General features: G+C 49.9%; 1 protein-coding gene across 4 annotated transcripts in view; it reads right to left on the bottom strand.

Annotated features, from left to right (window-relative positions):
• Paqr5 (progestin and adipoQ receptor family member 5) overlaps positions 1–16,700 on the bottom strand; it is a 73,079-nt gene that overhangs the window by 15,166 nt on the left and 41,213 nt on the right. For 3 of the 4 annotated variants that reach the window (XM_028867199.2, XM_037207435.1, XM_037207433.1), the window contains exons 3-4: positions 4,740–4,867; positions 1,407–1,612 (exon numbers count right to left, since the gene is read on the bottom strand). In XM_028867199.2, coding sequence (XP_028723032.1) covers positions 1,407–1,612; positions 4,740–4,867 — 334 coding nt within the window. Of the gene's footprint in view, positions 1–1,406; positions 1,613–4,739; positions 4,868–5,133; positions 5,288–16,700 lie in introns of those variants that run through there. The other variant, XM_037207434.1, reaches the window with a different exon arrangement.

Here is a 16,700-nt window from a genome sequence, read left to right as displayed (position 1 = left end):
GGGAGACATGCAGGGGTTGGGGCCATGGCAACCAGTTTTAATGATTGGAGAGAACTGGACAGTGGAGTATTGAGGGGGGTGTGTGTGTGTAAGAGACAGACAGAGAGAGGGGTATGCAAGTGTACAATTATGAAGAGAAGGATGAGTGTACTAGAATTTCATTTTAAGGTGTGTTACTTTTATTTATGTTGCATTTGTTTAACTCTGTGAAGCTGTGTTACTGTGCCTGTGCAAAACACCTGATGGTCTAATAAAGAGCTGAACAGCCAATAGTGAGGCAGGAGAAAGAATAGGTAGGGTTGGCAGGCGGAGAGAATATATAGGAGAAATCTGGGAGGAGAGATAGAGGAACAAGAGAGAAGGAGGAGGACATCAGGGGCCAGCCACCCAGCCACCCAGCCATCCAGCCACCCAGCTACACACCAAGCCATGGAGTAAGAGTAAGATTTACAGAAGAGAATAAGAAAGCTAAGAGGCAAGAGGTAGACAGGATAATTTAAGTTAAGAAAAGCTGGCTAGAAACTAAGCCAAGCTAAGGCCGGGCATTCATAAGTAAGACTATGCCTCCATGTGTGATTTGTTTGGGAGCTGGGTGGCAGTGCCCCCCACAAGAGCCAAAACACAAACAACAACAACAGATGAGTGTAACCTCCTGCGGGACAAACTCTTGCAAAGGCAGAGACAGTGACTGGCTTTCACAGCTGGAGCGGGTCCAGGTGGGAGGAAGACAGTACCAGCATCCTAAGGGATGGATGCTAAGAAGCAGGAGGAGGGGCTTCCTGGTCAGGAAAAAAGGTCCAGGAGGATGGGGCAGCACCACCTCAACCGCCTCACCAGCAGTTCACGGCTCCACTCCCGCAGGGCTTTGGGCAAGTAGGATACCTCCAAGCCTTGGGAAATGTGGTTTGTGACTCCGTCCTCCTTTCTCTTCCACGTATACCAGATCCCAGCCCTGATGTGCTGGGGGCAGCCCATGGTGGCCCGTGAGAGCCAAGCTGAACATTCCAGAGTCCTTGCAAGCCTGTGGTTAATCTCGGCCATCACTAAAAGTTACAATTAAATAAACCACAGTAACCAAACTCCTAAGTTATATAGAGAGCTCAAGGCCAGCCTGGGCTACACACTTAGCGCATGGGTCTGTGTGATGGAGTTACTATGTTGTGCGGTTGCTCCTAGGCTTCTCCTTAGACCTCTGCAACCAGTGATGTCACTCAGAGAACAGGATGGGAGGCAAGGCGGGGGCATTTACACCACAGGAATTGGCAAACACTGCAGGTCAGGGTATATCCACAGACAGCACAGGTATGAACATCCTCAGGACTCTTCCAAAACCCATCAGGTCTCTTGGGAGACAGGCAAGCGGCACTCTCAAGGTGAGGGGACGGAAGGGCAAGGGCCTCACGTACCCAGGCTGAAGAGGTTGACAGCACCATAGTCCAGAAAGTAGCAGATATGCCGGGCGTTCCTGGACATAGAGCTGAAGGTGTGCGCACAGCTGGATGCAAGGGGGTACACACAGCTGGTGCACATGTACACGAGCATAGGCCATGAGTAGCTGTCATTCTGGATGTCTGTCATATACAGTGCAGTCACGAACCTCCACACAAAGAACCTAGAACAGAACATGCACCCACTCAATCCCCTCTTGAATGTCTTCTGCCTCCCACCCCACTGGGACACGGCCCATCCGGTGACTCTTCACTACAATGAAATGACATGTGCCGGGGAGGCTGCAGGGTGTGTGTGTGTGTGTGTGTGTGTGTGCGCGTGTGCGCGCGCGCCTTATTGACTTGAAGCAGTGAACTAGTAACAGACGAGTAGGGTGAAAAGACAGTCCTTAGAGACGATCCTTCCTACAGCATCCCGCCTAAGATAGTCTCCAGTCTCAGCTTACATACCCCTAACAATGAGGGTCTCATCCCCTCTCATGGGGAGCTCTGAGTGTGGGAAGTTTATCCTAAGTCATATTTACCTGGCCTACAACCATATGTGGGTTCTGCCTACAAACACCTCCCTTCCACGAACCTCTCCTGGAGAGCTAGGTCCCTTTCCCACAATGTCCATCAAGAAAAGGGACTCTCCAAATCTCTTCACACCGTGCTGAAGGAGGGTCACAAAGCCTTTCTGGCTGCCACTGTGGTCTTTCTCCTGTGGTCTAGCAGATGGGGCACTTAAGCTGTTTGCTGTTCCTCCCAAATGTTCCTTTTGCCAACAACAGATTATTCCTCCTCCTACTTGCTTGAGGTATCCTAATGCGGATTCTCCACAGTGCCCTGCCCTGTTGGAATGGATCATCTGAGAGCTTGGCTTGGCACTGGAAGCCGTGTAGACGGCTTAGCTGTACATGGACCTCAAGACACACAAGCAATGGCAGGCATTACAAAGTGGCACAAACTTCAAAACAGCCTAACTTAGACAGGCATAATGGCACATGCACTTGGGATACAGAGGAAGGAGGATCATCCTTGGTTATATAGAGAGCTCCAGGCCAGCCTGGGCTACATGAGCCCCTGTCTCAAAAAAAACGAAACAAAGACAACAAGAAAGCCTAAGCAAACTGTGGCCCATCCTCCAGTCAGAACACCTGTTTGGAGGCCTTAGCATCTCAGGCACAGATAATGTGATCTTCGATGGAGACCATGGGAGAAATGACAGGTGGCGGGACACATATGCCACAGTCAAGGCTTTCTGGGAAAGCTCTGGAGGGCACACAGAAACAGGCGGCCCCAGCAGCTCCAGGGAGGAGAATGAGGGGCTGAGGGACAGCCTGGATCTGTTCCCTTCTGCAGTCTTCAGTTTGTCAGCCTGTACAGGCTGTTGTCGACATCGCTTTGAAACAGGACCCCAGTGGATAGTCCAGGCTGGGCCTCAAAGTCACGATCTTTCTACCTTAACTTTCCAAGGTTTTACAGGCATGTACAACCATGCTCAGATAGCATTAAGTATTTAAAAAATTTTGCATTTATCATTGTATATATGGAATGTGTGTGTGTGTGTGTGTGTGTACATGTGCATGCTATATCACATATATAGAGGCCAGAGAACAACTGTGTGACGTTAGTTTTCTCTTTCTACCTTTACATAGGTTCTGGAGATCAAACTCAGGCTGCCAGGCTTGCCTGCCCATTGCCTTTACCCACTGGCCCATCCTACCAGCCTCAGATTTCTACGTAAGCAAAGATTTAACATGGCTAGTGGCCTTCTTGAGCTACCAGATCTTGCTGCCACTGCCCAGAGCGCAGGCCGCAGGGCAGTCAAGCTTCTCTACGGATCATCCCACTTCACCCCAAGACTGTGTCTTCTCTCCCGCCTCCTGTGAGTTGCTGGGTCCCCCACTCTGTCTTCTGACATCCAGTAGAGCTGGCTGTTCCATGCTGAAGCACAGGGACCTTCCTGGGGCTCGTGTCCACTTGCCACACTCGGGGACTCTCCACCTATCTCAGTTTCTCAATTTGACTCAAAGGATTTGTTCAGGCCTGGCCTGGGCCATCCCGTGTGCTGTATGGAAGGTGTCCCCTCTCCAGCTGCATCCGTTATCATGTCAGCACAGAGGTCCTCCTAGGCCTGACATATACCCAAGCCTCCAGACCTCCACATTCTAATTCCTCTGATTCAACCCAAATATCCCAGCAGGGAGGGGTTGCTTCTGTACTGAACACAAACTGATATTTTTCTTGTCCTTATTGTCTGAACAGTGTAACAACCTTTGGCATAGTGTTTACTTTGCCTCAGTATTTTAAGGAATCTGGAGATGATTTAAAGTGCATGGGAGGATGTGCAGAGAGATCTATAAATACTGTGCCACCTGACGCATGGACAATTTGCAGGTTCTGGCATCTTCAGGGGATCCTGGAACCAATCAATCCCCACAGATACTCAGAGAGAGCTGCACTGGAATGTGGAGATGTGACCCTGTCCTACCTCTCCATACCAAGCAAAGGCTCAAGGTGTGTAAAGCTGGTCTTCACCCCACCTTTCTCAGCCTCTTGGCCTTCCTGGAACCCCCATTCCTGCACCCTTACTTGCCATAGCTCGGCTCCATTAAAGGTGACCAACAGTATATGGCTACCATAATCCCCAGATAACTACAAGCACCCACGACTGTGCCTGTGTCTTTTTTGTTGTCTTTTCAGAGAGGGTCTTATGTGGCCCAGGCTGGCCTCGAACTCACTATGTAGCTGAAGGTGACCTTGACTCCTCCAGCCTCTATCTCCAGAGTCCTGAGATTATAGTGTGAGGCTTCTGGGCCTAGTTTATGCAGTGCTAGGGACTGAAACCAGGGCTTGTTGCAGACACACTACAGACTGAGCTACATCTCCAGCTCCTGTGTCTTTGTCTGTCTCGGGGTCTCTTCTCACTCCTCACAGCAGCCCCAAGACACGGACCGAGGATCACGCCTGCTCTACAGGCAGAAAATGCCTGGCTCGGAGAGATTAAGTGACTTGCTCAAGTTAGTGACATTTTAATAAAGACTTCTTGAAGACCAGCAAAGCCTGTAAGACCGAAGGAGATGAAGATAAATGCTACCCAGTCAATAGAAACCCTAGAATCCTATGGCAGTTCACAGCCTGGTACTCAGTCCATGACAGTCCCAGCTTCTTCCCCGACGGTCATACATGCACCTGTACCCACCGGGGGGCCCCTGACTCTAGCATAAAACCTCCCTGCCCCCCAGCTGTGTCTTAAGAAGCCCCCAAGGATCCTGCATGAGATAGGCTGTCCAGGGGGCCGAAAGGTACCAGAAGGGTAGCAGGTGCGTCCAGATGTTGAGGGTCTCATTGGTCATTTGGAAAAGGCTGAGGATACAGGCAGTGGCGGAACTCTGTGGGTGTCGGTAGCCAAAGAGGATGCCCTGCTCGTGGAACACCTGTGGAGTGAAGACAAGGAACGGGCGAGGAGGTGAGACAGAGGGACCGAGATGAGACAGGGGACAGGGGTCTCTGACTAGCATCAATTTTCCCGCGTGCCTGAGCAGTTCCTTGACCTGGTCCTCTCCCTTCCTGTCTTTGTCCACTCCCTTCCCAGGAGCTCCTGAGATCCCCTGTCCTCCGAGCGGTCCCTAGCAAGTTGGGATCCAAGGGCCAGGCTGGCTTTGGGAGTGCGGCCTGGCTTTGCATTCCTAGCTACGCTTACCCTTGGCATGAATGTTGTCTAAGGGTCCGTGTTTGCACTCCGCCTGAGGCCCAAGGCCTGGTCTTTAGAAGCCTTCGTGGTTGGCTTGCATGTATGCAGTCTACCTGAGCCAGCCTGCCCTGGATGTCAGAAAGCTGGGAGGGTGATCTCTGCAGGACATCCTCCCAGTGGGATGATGTATTCACAAGGCACTTCATAAAGGCCTTTTGATGATGAGGCCAATGATGCTGGAGCCTGGACTGTGGAAAGGGGAGGCTGGCCACAGCAGGATCATTGAGCCACACAGTCCCCAAGAGGCCACTTGGTAAGCATCGTTCTTTCTTCCCCCAATACCTCCAGTAAGAAACTCAGACTGGCCGGGTAAGACCTGGGGTATTGACTTGTTTGAAGTATTGTATTATATCCATTAAACATGGTAACAAAGGGCTAGGAGGTGGTTCAGTAGGCAAGGGGTCTGTTGTGCAATCATGCGTACCTGAGCTTGGATTTCAAGCACCAGTGTAAAGTACTAAGCATGGGAAGAAGTGAGAGCCTATAATTCCAGTGCTGGAAAGATGGGGACAGAAGGACCCCCAGAGTTTGTCAGCCAGCCATTCTAGCCAATTGGTGAGCACTCAGTTTAGTACAAGACGCTGTCTCAAAGAATATGGTGGCAGCTGGGTGTGGTAGAGCACACCTCAGAAGACAGAGTCAGGCAGATCTCTGTGAGTTCAAGGCCAGCATGGTCTATGTAGCAAGCTCCGGGCCAGCCAAGGCTACATAGTGAGACCCTGACTCAATAAATACTTAAATAAAGTAGATGGCAAAGCAACAGGAAGGATGTCCAGCGTCACGCTGACCTGCACGTGAACACGCATGCGCTCATACACACAATAACCGACAAAACACTGCGGCAAGCGGCCCCCAACTCAGAATGCAATGTCAAGGGAGGAAAAGTGGACTATGGTCCTGCCTGACTAGGGAACTGCATATACTCACAGTGGGGCAGGGGCTGGGAAGGACACAGAAAAGGAAAGGCTTCCATTTGCTGAGCTAGTTGGATAACAGGAAATGCAACTCCCTTTTCACGTCGCTTAGCTCAAGGTTTCTTCCCACGTCTGGCATCAGGGCCAGATGGTTCTTTGATGTGAAGACTGGCCTGCTGTGTGCCTGGCCTGTCTACCAGCTCGAAGTAACTCACTCTGACTACAAAGCCCTTCCCATGTCAAGTTATGACAACCCAAAGTCTTCAGACACTGGAATGGTCTCTTGGAGGCAACATCTAACTCTGGTTAGGAACACCGATTTTGTTTGGTTTGTGACAGATTCACTCTGTATAGCTCAGGCTGACTTCAAACTCACAGCAATCCTCCTGCTTCAGCCTCCCCAATGCTAAAATCACATGTGTAAGCCATCATGCCTGGCTAGAACCACTGATTTCAATGGTTTAAAGACTGTCATACCCTCTGGAAGGTAAATTATAGCTAGCGAGATGGCGTCACAGGTAACAGTGCTCACTGCCAAGACTTACGACCGGAGTTCAATTCCCAAACCCACATGGTGGAAGGAGAGAACTGACTCCTGCAAGTTATCTTCTGATGTCCACACGTGCATGCATGCATGCATGAACACACACACACACACACACACACACACACACACACACACACACACACACATTATATAGGACTGGGTTGGCAGAGACAAATTATCATAATATTAATGTTGCTTGGTATTTAGTCCCCATGATGGAAGCCAAGTCACACCCTTTTTAAAGTTTCCCCTTTGCTGTCTTGTGGGAAAAGGGGCAGCTGCAAGAGCCCCCACTGCCTGAGCATGCATGAAGCCTTGGGTTTTATCCACAGCACGGAAAACCAAAGCAAAGCACTGTACAGAGCACAGCTGCTCCTATCAAGAGCTCCCACAGAGCTATGAAGAAAGTAAGGTAAGCCAAAAGGCATGCTCAGAAGGCACAGGCCTGAAATCTTAGCCCTTGCAAGGCTAAGGCAGGAGGATCTCTACAAGCCCAAGGCCAACCTGGCATACATAGCAGGACTTCATCTCAAAAAAGAAGAACCACACTGATGCCCCTGTGGTACCATGGGACCTATGAAATGGGGAGGTGGTGACCTGCATGGTAGGTGTTACAGTTTCCTTTCTCCTGCTGGGATAAAATACTCTGACCAAAAGCAACTTAGAAAAGGAAAGATTGACTTTTATAATCCCAGATCACAGCCCATCACTGACAGGAGTCCAAGAGGAAGCCCAAGGCAGGCCTGCTTGCTACTCCACGCATCATTAACTCCAATCAAGAAACTCGTTTCACAGCCAAGAAATACAGCAGGAACCATGAAGAATGCTGCTTGCTAACTAGCTTGCTCCCAGGCTCAGGCCCAGCTAGCTTTCTTAGATAGCCCAGGATCACCTGCCCAGGGAATGGTGCCGCTCACGGTGGGCGGGGCCCTCCTACATTAACTAACAGTTGAGAGAATCCCCCATAGACACACCCATAGGAGAGTCTGTTAGAGATGGTTCCTCGGTGGGGGTTCACCTCTCAGATGACTCTAGGCTGTGTCAAGTTGACAGTTAAGACTAACCAGGGCAGCAGATGTGTGGCTTTCTCATGTTAGCTACCAATTTTAGGAAACGATAAATTCAATGCTGGGGAAACTGGTTAGGCATTGGGGGTGCGGGGACAGAGAAGCTGATCTATGGTCTCATAAAGATCTACAGTTTGGGGGCTGGAGAGATCACTCATTGGTTAACAGCCCTTGATAATCTTGTACAAGACCTGGGTTCACTTTTTAGCACCTTCACGATGGCTTGTAACCACATAACCACTTGTGACTCTAGTTCCAGGGGATTCGACACGCTCTTCTTGCTTCCCTGGGTGCCACACACACGATTTGAGTGGGGGCAAGTGAGAGGGGGAAGTTGGGGGTGGATAGGATCAAGATGCATTGTATACATGTATTATATTGTCAATAAATAAAAGACATTATAAACTCATATTTAAGAAAGCAGTAAATATATATACTTAAAAAAAAAAGAAATACAATTTGAATTAGGTTTGGGCCTTAGCTAATGAAAGTGATTTGCTTCCATCTTTATAAATTTTTTTTTCATTTTACATACCAACCATAGTTGCCCCTCCCTCTGCTTCCCCTGCTCCCCTACCCCAACTCTCCTCCTATTCCACCCCCCATCCATTCCTCAGAGAGGGTAAGATCTCCCTTGGGGAGTCAACAAAGCCTGGCACATCAAGTTGAGGCAGGACCAAGCCCCTCCCCCTCCTGAGTAAGGCCTCCCACCATAGGGAACGGGCTCCAAAAAGCTCATAAATCCTGGTCCCACTGCCAGGGGCCCCACAAACGGATCAAGCCACACAATTGTCACCCACATTCAGAGGTCCTAGTTCGGTCCCATGCTGGTCCAGAGTCTGTGAGCTCCCACTAGCTTGGGTCAGCTGTCTCTGTGATCATGATGATCCCATCATGATCTTGACCCCCACCCATATAATATAATGCTCATATAATCCCTCCTGAGACTCTTCAACTGGACTCCAGGAGCTTGTCCCAGTGCTTTGATTTGCTTCCATTTTTTAAAAAAACCAATCATCTTAATATTCTGCCTTTTGGGGAAAGAATCTCATGCAGCCCCGGCTGGCCTTGAACTAGATGCACAGAAGGACCGTAAACTTCTGATCGTCCAAACCTTTACCTCCAGAGTGTTGAGATTACGCATGCACCACCACACCCAGTTTATGGGGCTCTGGAGATCAGACCCCGTACTTCTAGCATACAATCAGAGCTGCATCCCGGCCCTTGTTCAAGTTTCCAATTCACCATTCTGATATACCTGGCTTACAGTGAACAGAGTCATACCATAGACACAGGAATCTGGACCTGCACCCTCCACCTGGGCTATGGGTAAGGAAGCACGCGGGCCTTCTGCCTTTGATGTGTGTGGAACAGGCTGTCTCTAATTTGGGGCATTCAGAAGGTTCTCCCTCAGAAAATGTGCCTCCCAAGGGCTTCTCATTGATCCGTCGTCAGACTACTTTTCAAGTGTTTGTCTTTTTCTTTTCTACTTTAAAAAGAAAAAAAATTCCAGTGGGGATTTTTTGGGGGGTTGCTGGAAAGATGACTCAGAATTAAGAGCACTTGCTATTCTTAACAGAGGACCTGGGTTCAGTTCCCAGCACCCACATGCCAACTCACAACTATCAGTTAACTCCAGTTTAGGGGATCTAGCACCCTCTTCTGGGCTCTTTGGGTACTGCACATACCTGATGCATATGCATACATGCAAGCAAAATGTTCATACACACAAAATAAACTAAATAAATCCTTTAAAAGTTTTGAAGTAGACTAAAGAATTTGGTACTTATTAAGGTGCACGGTCTCCAGAAAGGAACATGCATAATTACTTGTTTGCTCCTTTGTGTGAGTTAGCTCAACAGAGCCTTACTTTAAATCATTGCATAACACACAGCAGGGAAGACTTTACTCAGGACCACTGTAATAGCTATGGTATATATGGAGTCTCTAACCAAGGAGCAGATTGAGGGCCAGTCATTGGAAAATCCCTAAGAGATGAGAGGAACCCGGCTAAACCAACATGACAAGATTCTTGCTGAAAACAAGCCAGAGTGGTTGGCTTTATCTGGGAGAGTGGGAGATAAGGAATCCGATCCGATAGCAAGGGTGGCTGCATGCCAAGGAGTAAGGCTTCTGGCTAGCCCCAAAGGGGCCGCTCACAAACTGCCCAGGCGACTCAGCATGCCACCAACCACTGCTTTCCTCTTTGTGGGTCCTGGCATTCTGGCCAGCACAGGTGGGAACAGTCAAAAGCCTGAAGGGAAGAGCTGGGATGTTGTCCCTGTTGACCACATGTGAGACTCTGGTCCCGGGGCTGGGGATGTAGCTCAGCTGGTAGACAGCTTCCTCTGCAAGCACTGAGCCCTGGATTTGTTCCTCAGTATGGCATCGACCAGGCGGAGTGGTGCGTTCCTCTAATGCCAGCACTCAGGAGGTGGCAGCAGGGGGACCAGTTACATATGGCATTCAGGGCCAGCCTGGGCTACACGGTTCTGTCTAAAAAGAGGAGAAGGAGGAAGAGGAAGAAGAAGATCTGGTCCCAAATCTGAGGGTGGGAGAAGAGGTCTTTGACAAAGCCAGGGCTGGGTACTAATTAAAGAGCCTGCTTCCACGTGTCCTGTTTTGACCTATACATGTATGACAAGCCCATGTGATATGGGGAGGATTTCAAGTAGCTCTTGAGAAGCCATGGCCTGTGGGTAGGGGACAGATAAAGACAGCAACTCTCTGTGACTCAGGAAAGAATGTCTTTTACTTGAAATAACACACTGACCCACTCTTCCTCCCCAGCCTGAACCTCTATTTATTGGCCCAAATTGCTAGCATTCAGATGTGCTCCTGCTCCCAGTAGCTCTGAGCACAAGAGGGAAGCAAGTCCCTCCCCCTCTCCACCCCAGCCCCAGCAAAGCACTCCGCCCGCCCGGAGCTGATCTCCGCAGCACACAGGCTACATACATCAAAACAGCAAAGAGGACATTTGAAAACAATTTTGTATGCCAAGCTCAGTTTGCTCCCCAACGGCAAATTGCAATCATCGCCTCACTACCCCGCAAGCCTGGCTCCATTTCCAGCGACCCCCCTCCCTCGGAGTAAGCAGGCACCTGCTTATTTGCACAGCAGAATCGATTTGCAGGGTTCCATTTCGAGTCTATGGTGGCAGACGGGGCAATTTGAAGCGGAATGAAACCAAGTCGGGTGCAGTCTATTAGGAGGGAGACCCCCCCAGGCCCCCCAGGGTGGAGGGGCGGGGAATCGGGCAGTTTGCTCTTCTGGTGCCGGCTGTAGCCTCAGCCCTGCAGCAGGCTCCCGACGACGACAACGACGACGACGACGACGACGACGACGACACACCAACAGCCCCGTGCACCTGCCAGCTGAAGTCTGAAATTCCACCCTTCGGTTTTTCTAGCTATGAAACTGCAAATCACCTGAGGGGAAATAAGTGAGCGCCTCTGGCCTGTGGTAACTAACAGATTTTGATGGTAAGAAAGGGAAAGGGGAAGAGGGGATGTGGGAGGAACGGCAGGTGCCGTCTAGCACGTGCTCTTCATTTCCTGTCCCAACGTCACAGAATCTTCACAACCACCTTGCAGAGTCCTTTATGGTCCTCCTGACAGAGGAAAGGGGACGGACATCTACTCATGTCCCCAGTGGTCACAGGAGTCAGGTTGAAACCCACATACAAGCCTCAGGCTCCACTTCCGGCCATGAGTGCGTTCTCTCCCGTACTGCTAAGCAGGACACTGTTGAGAGAGGCCGCTCTCACCCTGTCCCCTGGGGTAGGATTCTGGACCGTCCTGTCCTGGACTCTGAGCTTCAGTCTCTTCTATAAGTGTTGTTAAGGACAGAATTACACCCCCACTCAAGTTTATATGTTGAAATGCTACTACCCCTAACACACTGTATTTGAAGATGGCCTAGAACTCCCCATGTACTCACGGATGACCTTGAACTTCTGATCCTCCTGCCTCCACCTCCTAAGTGCTGAGATTACAGGTGTGCAGCACCATTCCCTGCTGGAGATCAAACCCAGGGCTCCGTACATTCTAGGGAAGCCTTCTCTCTGAGCCACACCCCCAGCGCCGACAAGAGAGTCTCGCACTTAAAACAAAGCCATTAGAATGGGCTGTTATCGAATCTGGCTGGTGACCCTAGGAAGAGGAAGTCTGGATTGCCACAGAGGCTCCAGGTGTGTGTGTACAAAGTGAAGACCCCACGGTGAGGGAAGCCATCTGTGAGCCCAGGAGGGAGGCCCCAGAGGAACAGCCCTGCCCGCATCTCGATCTTGGTCTTCTGGTACCCAGAGCTTTAGTCCTCAGAGCTTCTTCTAAAGCTGCTCAGCATCACTCGTAAGCCCCCTTCTTGGCAGGTCACCCAAGGGTCTCACTGTACTTGGGTGGCCGGTATAAGAATCTTCAGTTATGTATTTATTATCTCAGGATAATACATCTCAGGCTGTTTCATACATCTCAGGCTGAACTCAAACTCAGTATATAGTTGAAACTTGCCTTGAACTCCTGATTCTCCTGCTTTCTGCCTCTAGAGAGCTGGAATGACATGGCGGCCCCAGCAGGCCTAGAGGGAGGTCGCTTTCTTCCTTCTTTCCTTTCTTTCCTTCCTTCCTTCTTCCTTCCTTTCTTTCTTTCTTTCTTTCTTTCTCTTTTCTTTTCTTTTTTTTTTTTTTTTTTTTTTGTTTGTTTGTTTTTGTTTTTGTTTTTCGAGACAGGGTTTCTCTGTGTAGCTTTGCGCCTTTCCTGGAACTCACTTGGTAGCCCAGGCTGGCCTCAAACTCACAGAGATCTGCCTGCCTCTGGGATTAAAGGCGTGTGCCACCACCACCTGGCGGAAGGTCACTTTCTAGGCAACTTTCTGCAGATGCTGATGCTTCTGCTCTTACAGCCCAGCTCCTGACGCTCCTCTGTGCTGCCACCCCGCAGCCCAGAATCCAGTTTATCTCAGAAGAGGACATTCCCTTTAAGCAAGAGCGGCAAGATGAGTACCAAGGTAGGGTGTTGTGGTTTGAGTCTAAAATGCTCCCGCGGGATCATGTACTGGGGGCCCAGCGTCCACTGATGGGCCTTTGGGAAGAGACTAGATCCCTGACCTAGACAGTGGATGCATATCCTGGTAGATGCATGCTGTGAGCATTATGAGAGGTGCTGAGAAGCAGGAGGTTGGGCCTTATTAGAGGAAGTCGATCCATGGAGGTGTGTTGTGGGAACTTTTATCTTGTCTTGGTCCTTCCTGTATCCCTGTTCCCTGCTTCCTGGCCACTGTGATGTGAGCTGCTGTGTCACACCCTGCTGCGACAGACTGAAACCTCTGAAACCCTGAGCTGAATCCTCCCTCCTTTTAGGCTGTTTCGCATCAGGCACAGTGAAAAGAACACTACTTAATACACAGGGGCATGAAAGGCCAGCCCAGGGAGAAGTCGAGGCCAGGGGATGTCTGGTGAGAGGTTTGCAGGCAGAAAGAAGGTCAGAGAAATGCAAGGCTTCTGGATTTCAAGATGGAGAGAGTGGGTCAGGAGCCAAGGAATGGGGCACTTCTAGAAGCTGGGAAGAGCAAGGAACAGGTTCTCCCTGCATTGTCCTTCACTGGGATTCTAGCCCACCAATCCATGCCATACTCGTGGTCCACAGGACTGTAAGATAAATAGCTGGTTCACTGTCATTTTGTTTCTTCAATGATAGGGATGAAGTCTGGAGCTTGTGTGTGCTAGGCTAGACCCCTGTGCACTGGGCTAGACTCCTGTGCATCTGGGCTAGACCCCTGTGCGCTGGACTAGACCCCTGTGCACTGGGCTAGTTCCCTGTGTGCTGGCTAGACCCCTGTGTGCTGGGCTAGACCCCTGTGTGCTGGGCTAGACCCCTGTGTGCTGGGCTAGACCCCTGTGCACTGGGCTAGACCCCTGTGTGCTGGGCTAGACCCCTGTGCGCTGGGCTAGACCCCTGTGTGCTGGGCTAGACCCTGTGTGCTGGGCTAGACCCTGTGTGCTGGCTAGACCCTGTGTGCTGGGCTAGACCCCTGTGCGCTGGGCTAGACCCCTGTGTGCTGGGCTAGACCCCTGTGCGCTGGGCTAGACCCCTGTGTGCTGGGCTAGACCCCTGTGTGCTGGGCTAGACCCTGTGTGCTGGGCTAGACCCCTGGCTGCTGTGCTGGCTAGACCCTGTGTGCTGGGCTAGACCCGGGGGGGGGGGGCTAGACCCCTGTGTGCGGGCTGGGCTGGTAGACCCCTGTGTGCTGGGCTAGACCCCGTGTGCTGCTGTGGCTGGGCTAGACCTGTGGCTGGGGGGGGGCGGTGTGTGGGGGGGGGTGGCTGGGCTAGACCCCTGTGTGCTGGGCTAGACCCCTGTGTGCTGGGCTAGACCCCTGTGTGCTGGGCTAGACCCCTGTGTGCTGGGCTAGACCCCTGTGGTGGGCTGCTGTGTGCTGGGCTAGACCCCTGTGTGCTGGCTAGACCCCTGTGTGCTGGAATAGACCCCTGTGTGCTGGGCTAGACCCCTGTGCACTGGGCTAGACCCTTGGGCCTCTTTTACTTAAGCCACCAAATGCATGAAAAGTTTGTGACGGAAGTAACAGGAAACTAATAAAAGTCAGAATTTGACAAAAGTCCCAAAGTGTGCCCAACTCCAGCAAACAACTCAAAACTCAACATGTTCTCTGACTGATCCGAGGTGGGAGATTACATTAATTACAGGTTCGAGTTCTCTACTGGTATTTGTTATAGGATATTGTTAGCCAACGCTTAAAAAAATGTCTATGTGGAGCTGAGTTTGGGGGAAGAGCCCATCTCAATCCTGTTTCCAAGTTAGGCCAAACTATTTCACTTTAAAAATGATCTTAAAAATAGGCAGTTTTGGTGAATGGTGTTAAAAATAAGCATTTTTGGCAAAGAGTATATATAGCTCAGTTGGTAGAGTGCGATAAATAGAGTTACTGGAAACCAAGGAAGATTAAAGATTAAAAAAAAATCTCTGCCAGGTGTGGTGACTAGGGAGGCAGAAGCAGGCAGATCTCTGTGAGTTTGAGGCCAGCCTGGGCTACAGAGTGAGTTCCAGAACAGCTGGGGATACATAGAAAGACCCTATCTCAAAATAAAAACAAAAGTAAAACAGAACAAACAAAATCCCTCTGTGGTGATTTAGAAGAATATGGCCCCTAAAGAGAGGCACTATGAGGAGGTGTGGCCTTGTTGGAGGAAGTGTGTCACTGTGGAGGCGGGCTTTCGATGTCTCATGTATGCTCAAGCTTCACTCAGTATGATACTCAGTCCACTTCCTGTTGCCTGCAAGATGTAGGACTCTCGGCTACTTCTCCAGCACCATGTCTACCGGCATGCCACCATGTCCCATCATGACAATAATGGACTGGACCTCTGAACTCGGGGGGGGGGGGACCCACCCAATGAAATGTTTCCCTTTATAAGAGTTGCTGTGGTCATGGTGTCTCTTCACAGCAGTGATACCCTAAGACAAACTCCCAAGGATTCAGAGCCCTCTGATAATCTGTCTGTGGGATTTTGGTCAAAATCTACACTGTCTCTGAGAACCAAGACGTCTCAAGTGGATAAGTAATGTAGTTACAAAGAGGAAAAGCTCAAGGCTTTGCAGGTCCCAGAGGCAAGCACAAAGCCTCCCTCAAGGACCTCCACCTTAACTCAAACAGGCACACTCAGGAACAGCAGCAGCAAGAGCAGGGTCAGAAACAGAGTCACAGGGGTTGGAGAGATGGCTCAGCGGTTAAGGGCACAGGTTGTTCTAGCTGACTGAGGTTCAGTTTCCAACCTAGTGGCTCATGACCAGTCTATTACTCTAGTTCCAAGAGACCTGACGCCCTCTGTTGGCCACCATAGGCACTGCATGTGGCCAAACACCCACAAAATAAAAACACGTAAAACCTCAAAAATAAAAAAAAAAAAAATTAATCGAGGACCGGAAGGATGGAGTCACAGCTAGGTGTGGTGGAGCAGGATGGCAATCCCAGCACTAAAGAGGCAGCAGCAGGAGGATCACCTTGAGGCTAATCTGGTTTATATAGAAAGTTCCGAGGCATCAGGACTGCACAGTGAGACCCCAACCCAAAGAGCAAAAGAGGGAAAAAAGAGAGGGAAGAGGGAGAAGGCAAAATGAAGATGAGGAGGAAGAACGAGAAAGAAAGAAAGAAAGAAAGAAAGAAAAGAAAAAAGAAAGAAAGAAAGAAAGAGAAAGAAAGAAGAGCTTGAAGAAGACACTGAAATGTAAAGAACTGTGTTCAATGAAACAGAAATATAAGTGCAGAAACATTTGAAAAGGGCCTAGATAGAGTAACTTCTAGAAACAAAAAAAAAAACAAAAAAACAGTGACATTGAAAGGAGAAGCTGAAGACTAGGCCTGCCTGAGGAGGAATTTAGCAACTGAAAGATGAGCCAAAGAGCTCTCCAGAACAGTCTAGAAAGACTGAGACAGAAATCGGAAAAAGCAAAACAGACACCTGGCTATTCCTCCAAAAGGATGAAGCATGGTTTTAATGTGGCTTTCATAGCAATGACTGACGCATTTGTAGAACGGTTAACAGTTAAAAGTCTTCAGGCCCGAGAAGTCAGGGACGGCAGAAAGTCAGCAGTCACCAACTGCCCCGTGTGCTGCCCCGTTTCTTAGAATTGCTGGAAGTTAGGTCGGAGTCAGGTGATTATTTCCAGGTAAGGCTCAAAGGCCAGGATGGTTCAAAGCTACAGTGCCTTGAAATTACAGTACATTTTCTTCACATTTATAATTTTTAGTGTGTGTGTGTGTGTGTGTGTGTGTGTGTGTGTGTGTGTGTATAGTGCTTATATAGAGGTTGTACGACAACTAGTAGGAATTGGTGTGCGCCTCTCACCATTTGAGTCCCGGGGATCGAACTCAGATTGTCAGGCTTGGCTGAGGTGCCTTTACCTGCAGAACCAACAATGCAATTCAGAGAGATGTTTTCCACACTCAGAACCCAGCCAGCTCACCTCTTTGGGG

The sequence above is a fragment of the Peromyscus leucopus genome, chromosome 7 (assembly GCF_004664715.2).
Source record: "Peromyscus leucopus breed LL Stock chromosome 7, UCI_PerLeu_2.1, whole genome shotgun sequence".
NCBI lineage: Eukaryota > Metazoa > Chordata > Mammalia > Rodentia > Cricetidae > Peromyscus > Peromyscus leucopus.
The sequence above is the reverse complement of the archived record's forward strand: the minus strand, read 5'-3'. Positions and strand labels throughout refer to the sequence as shown.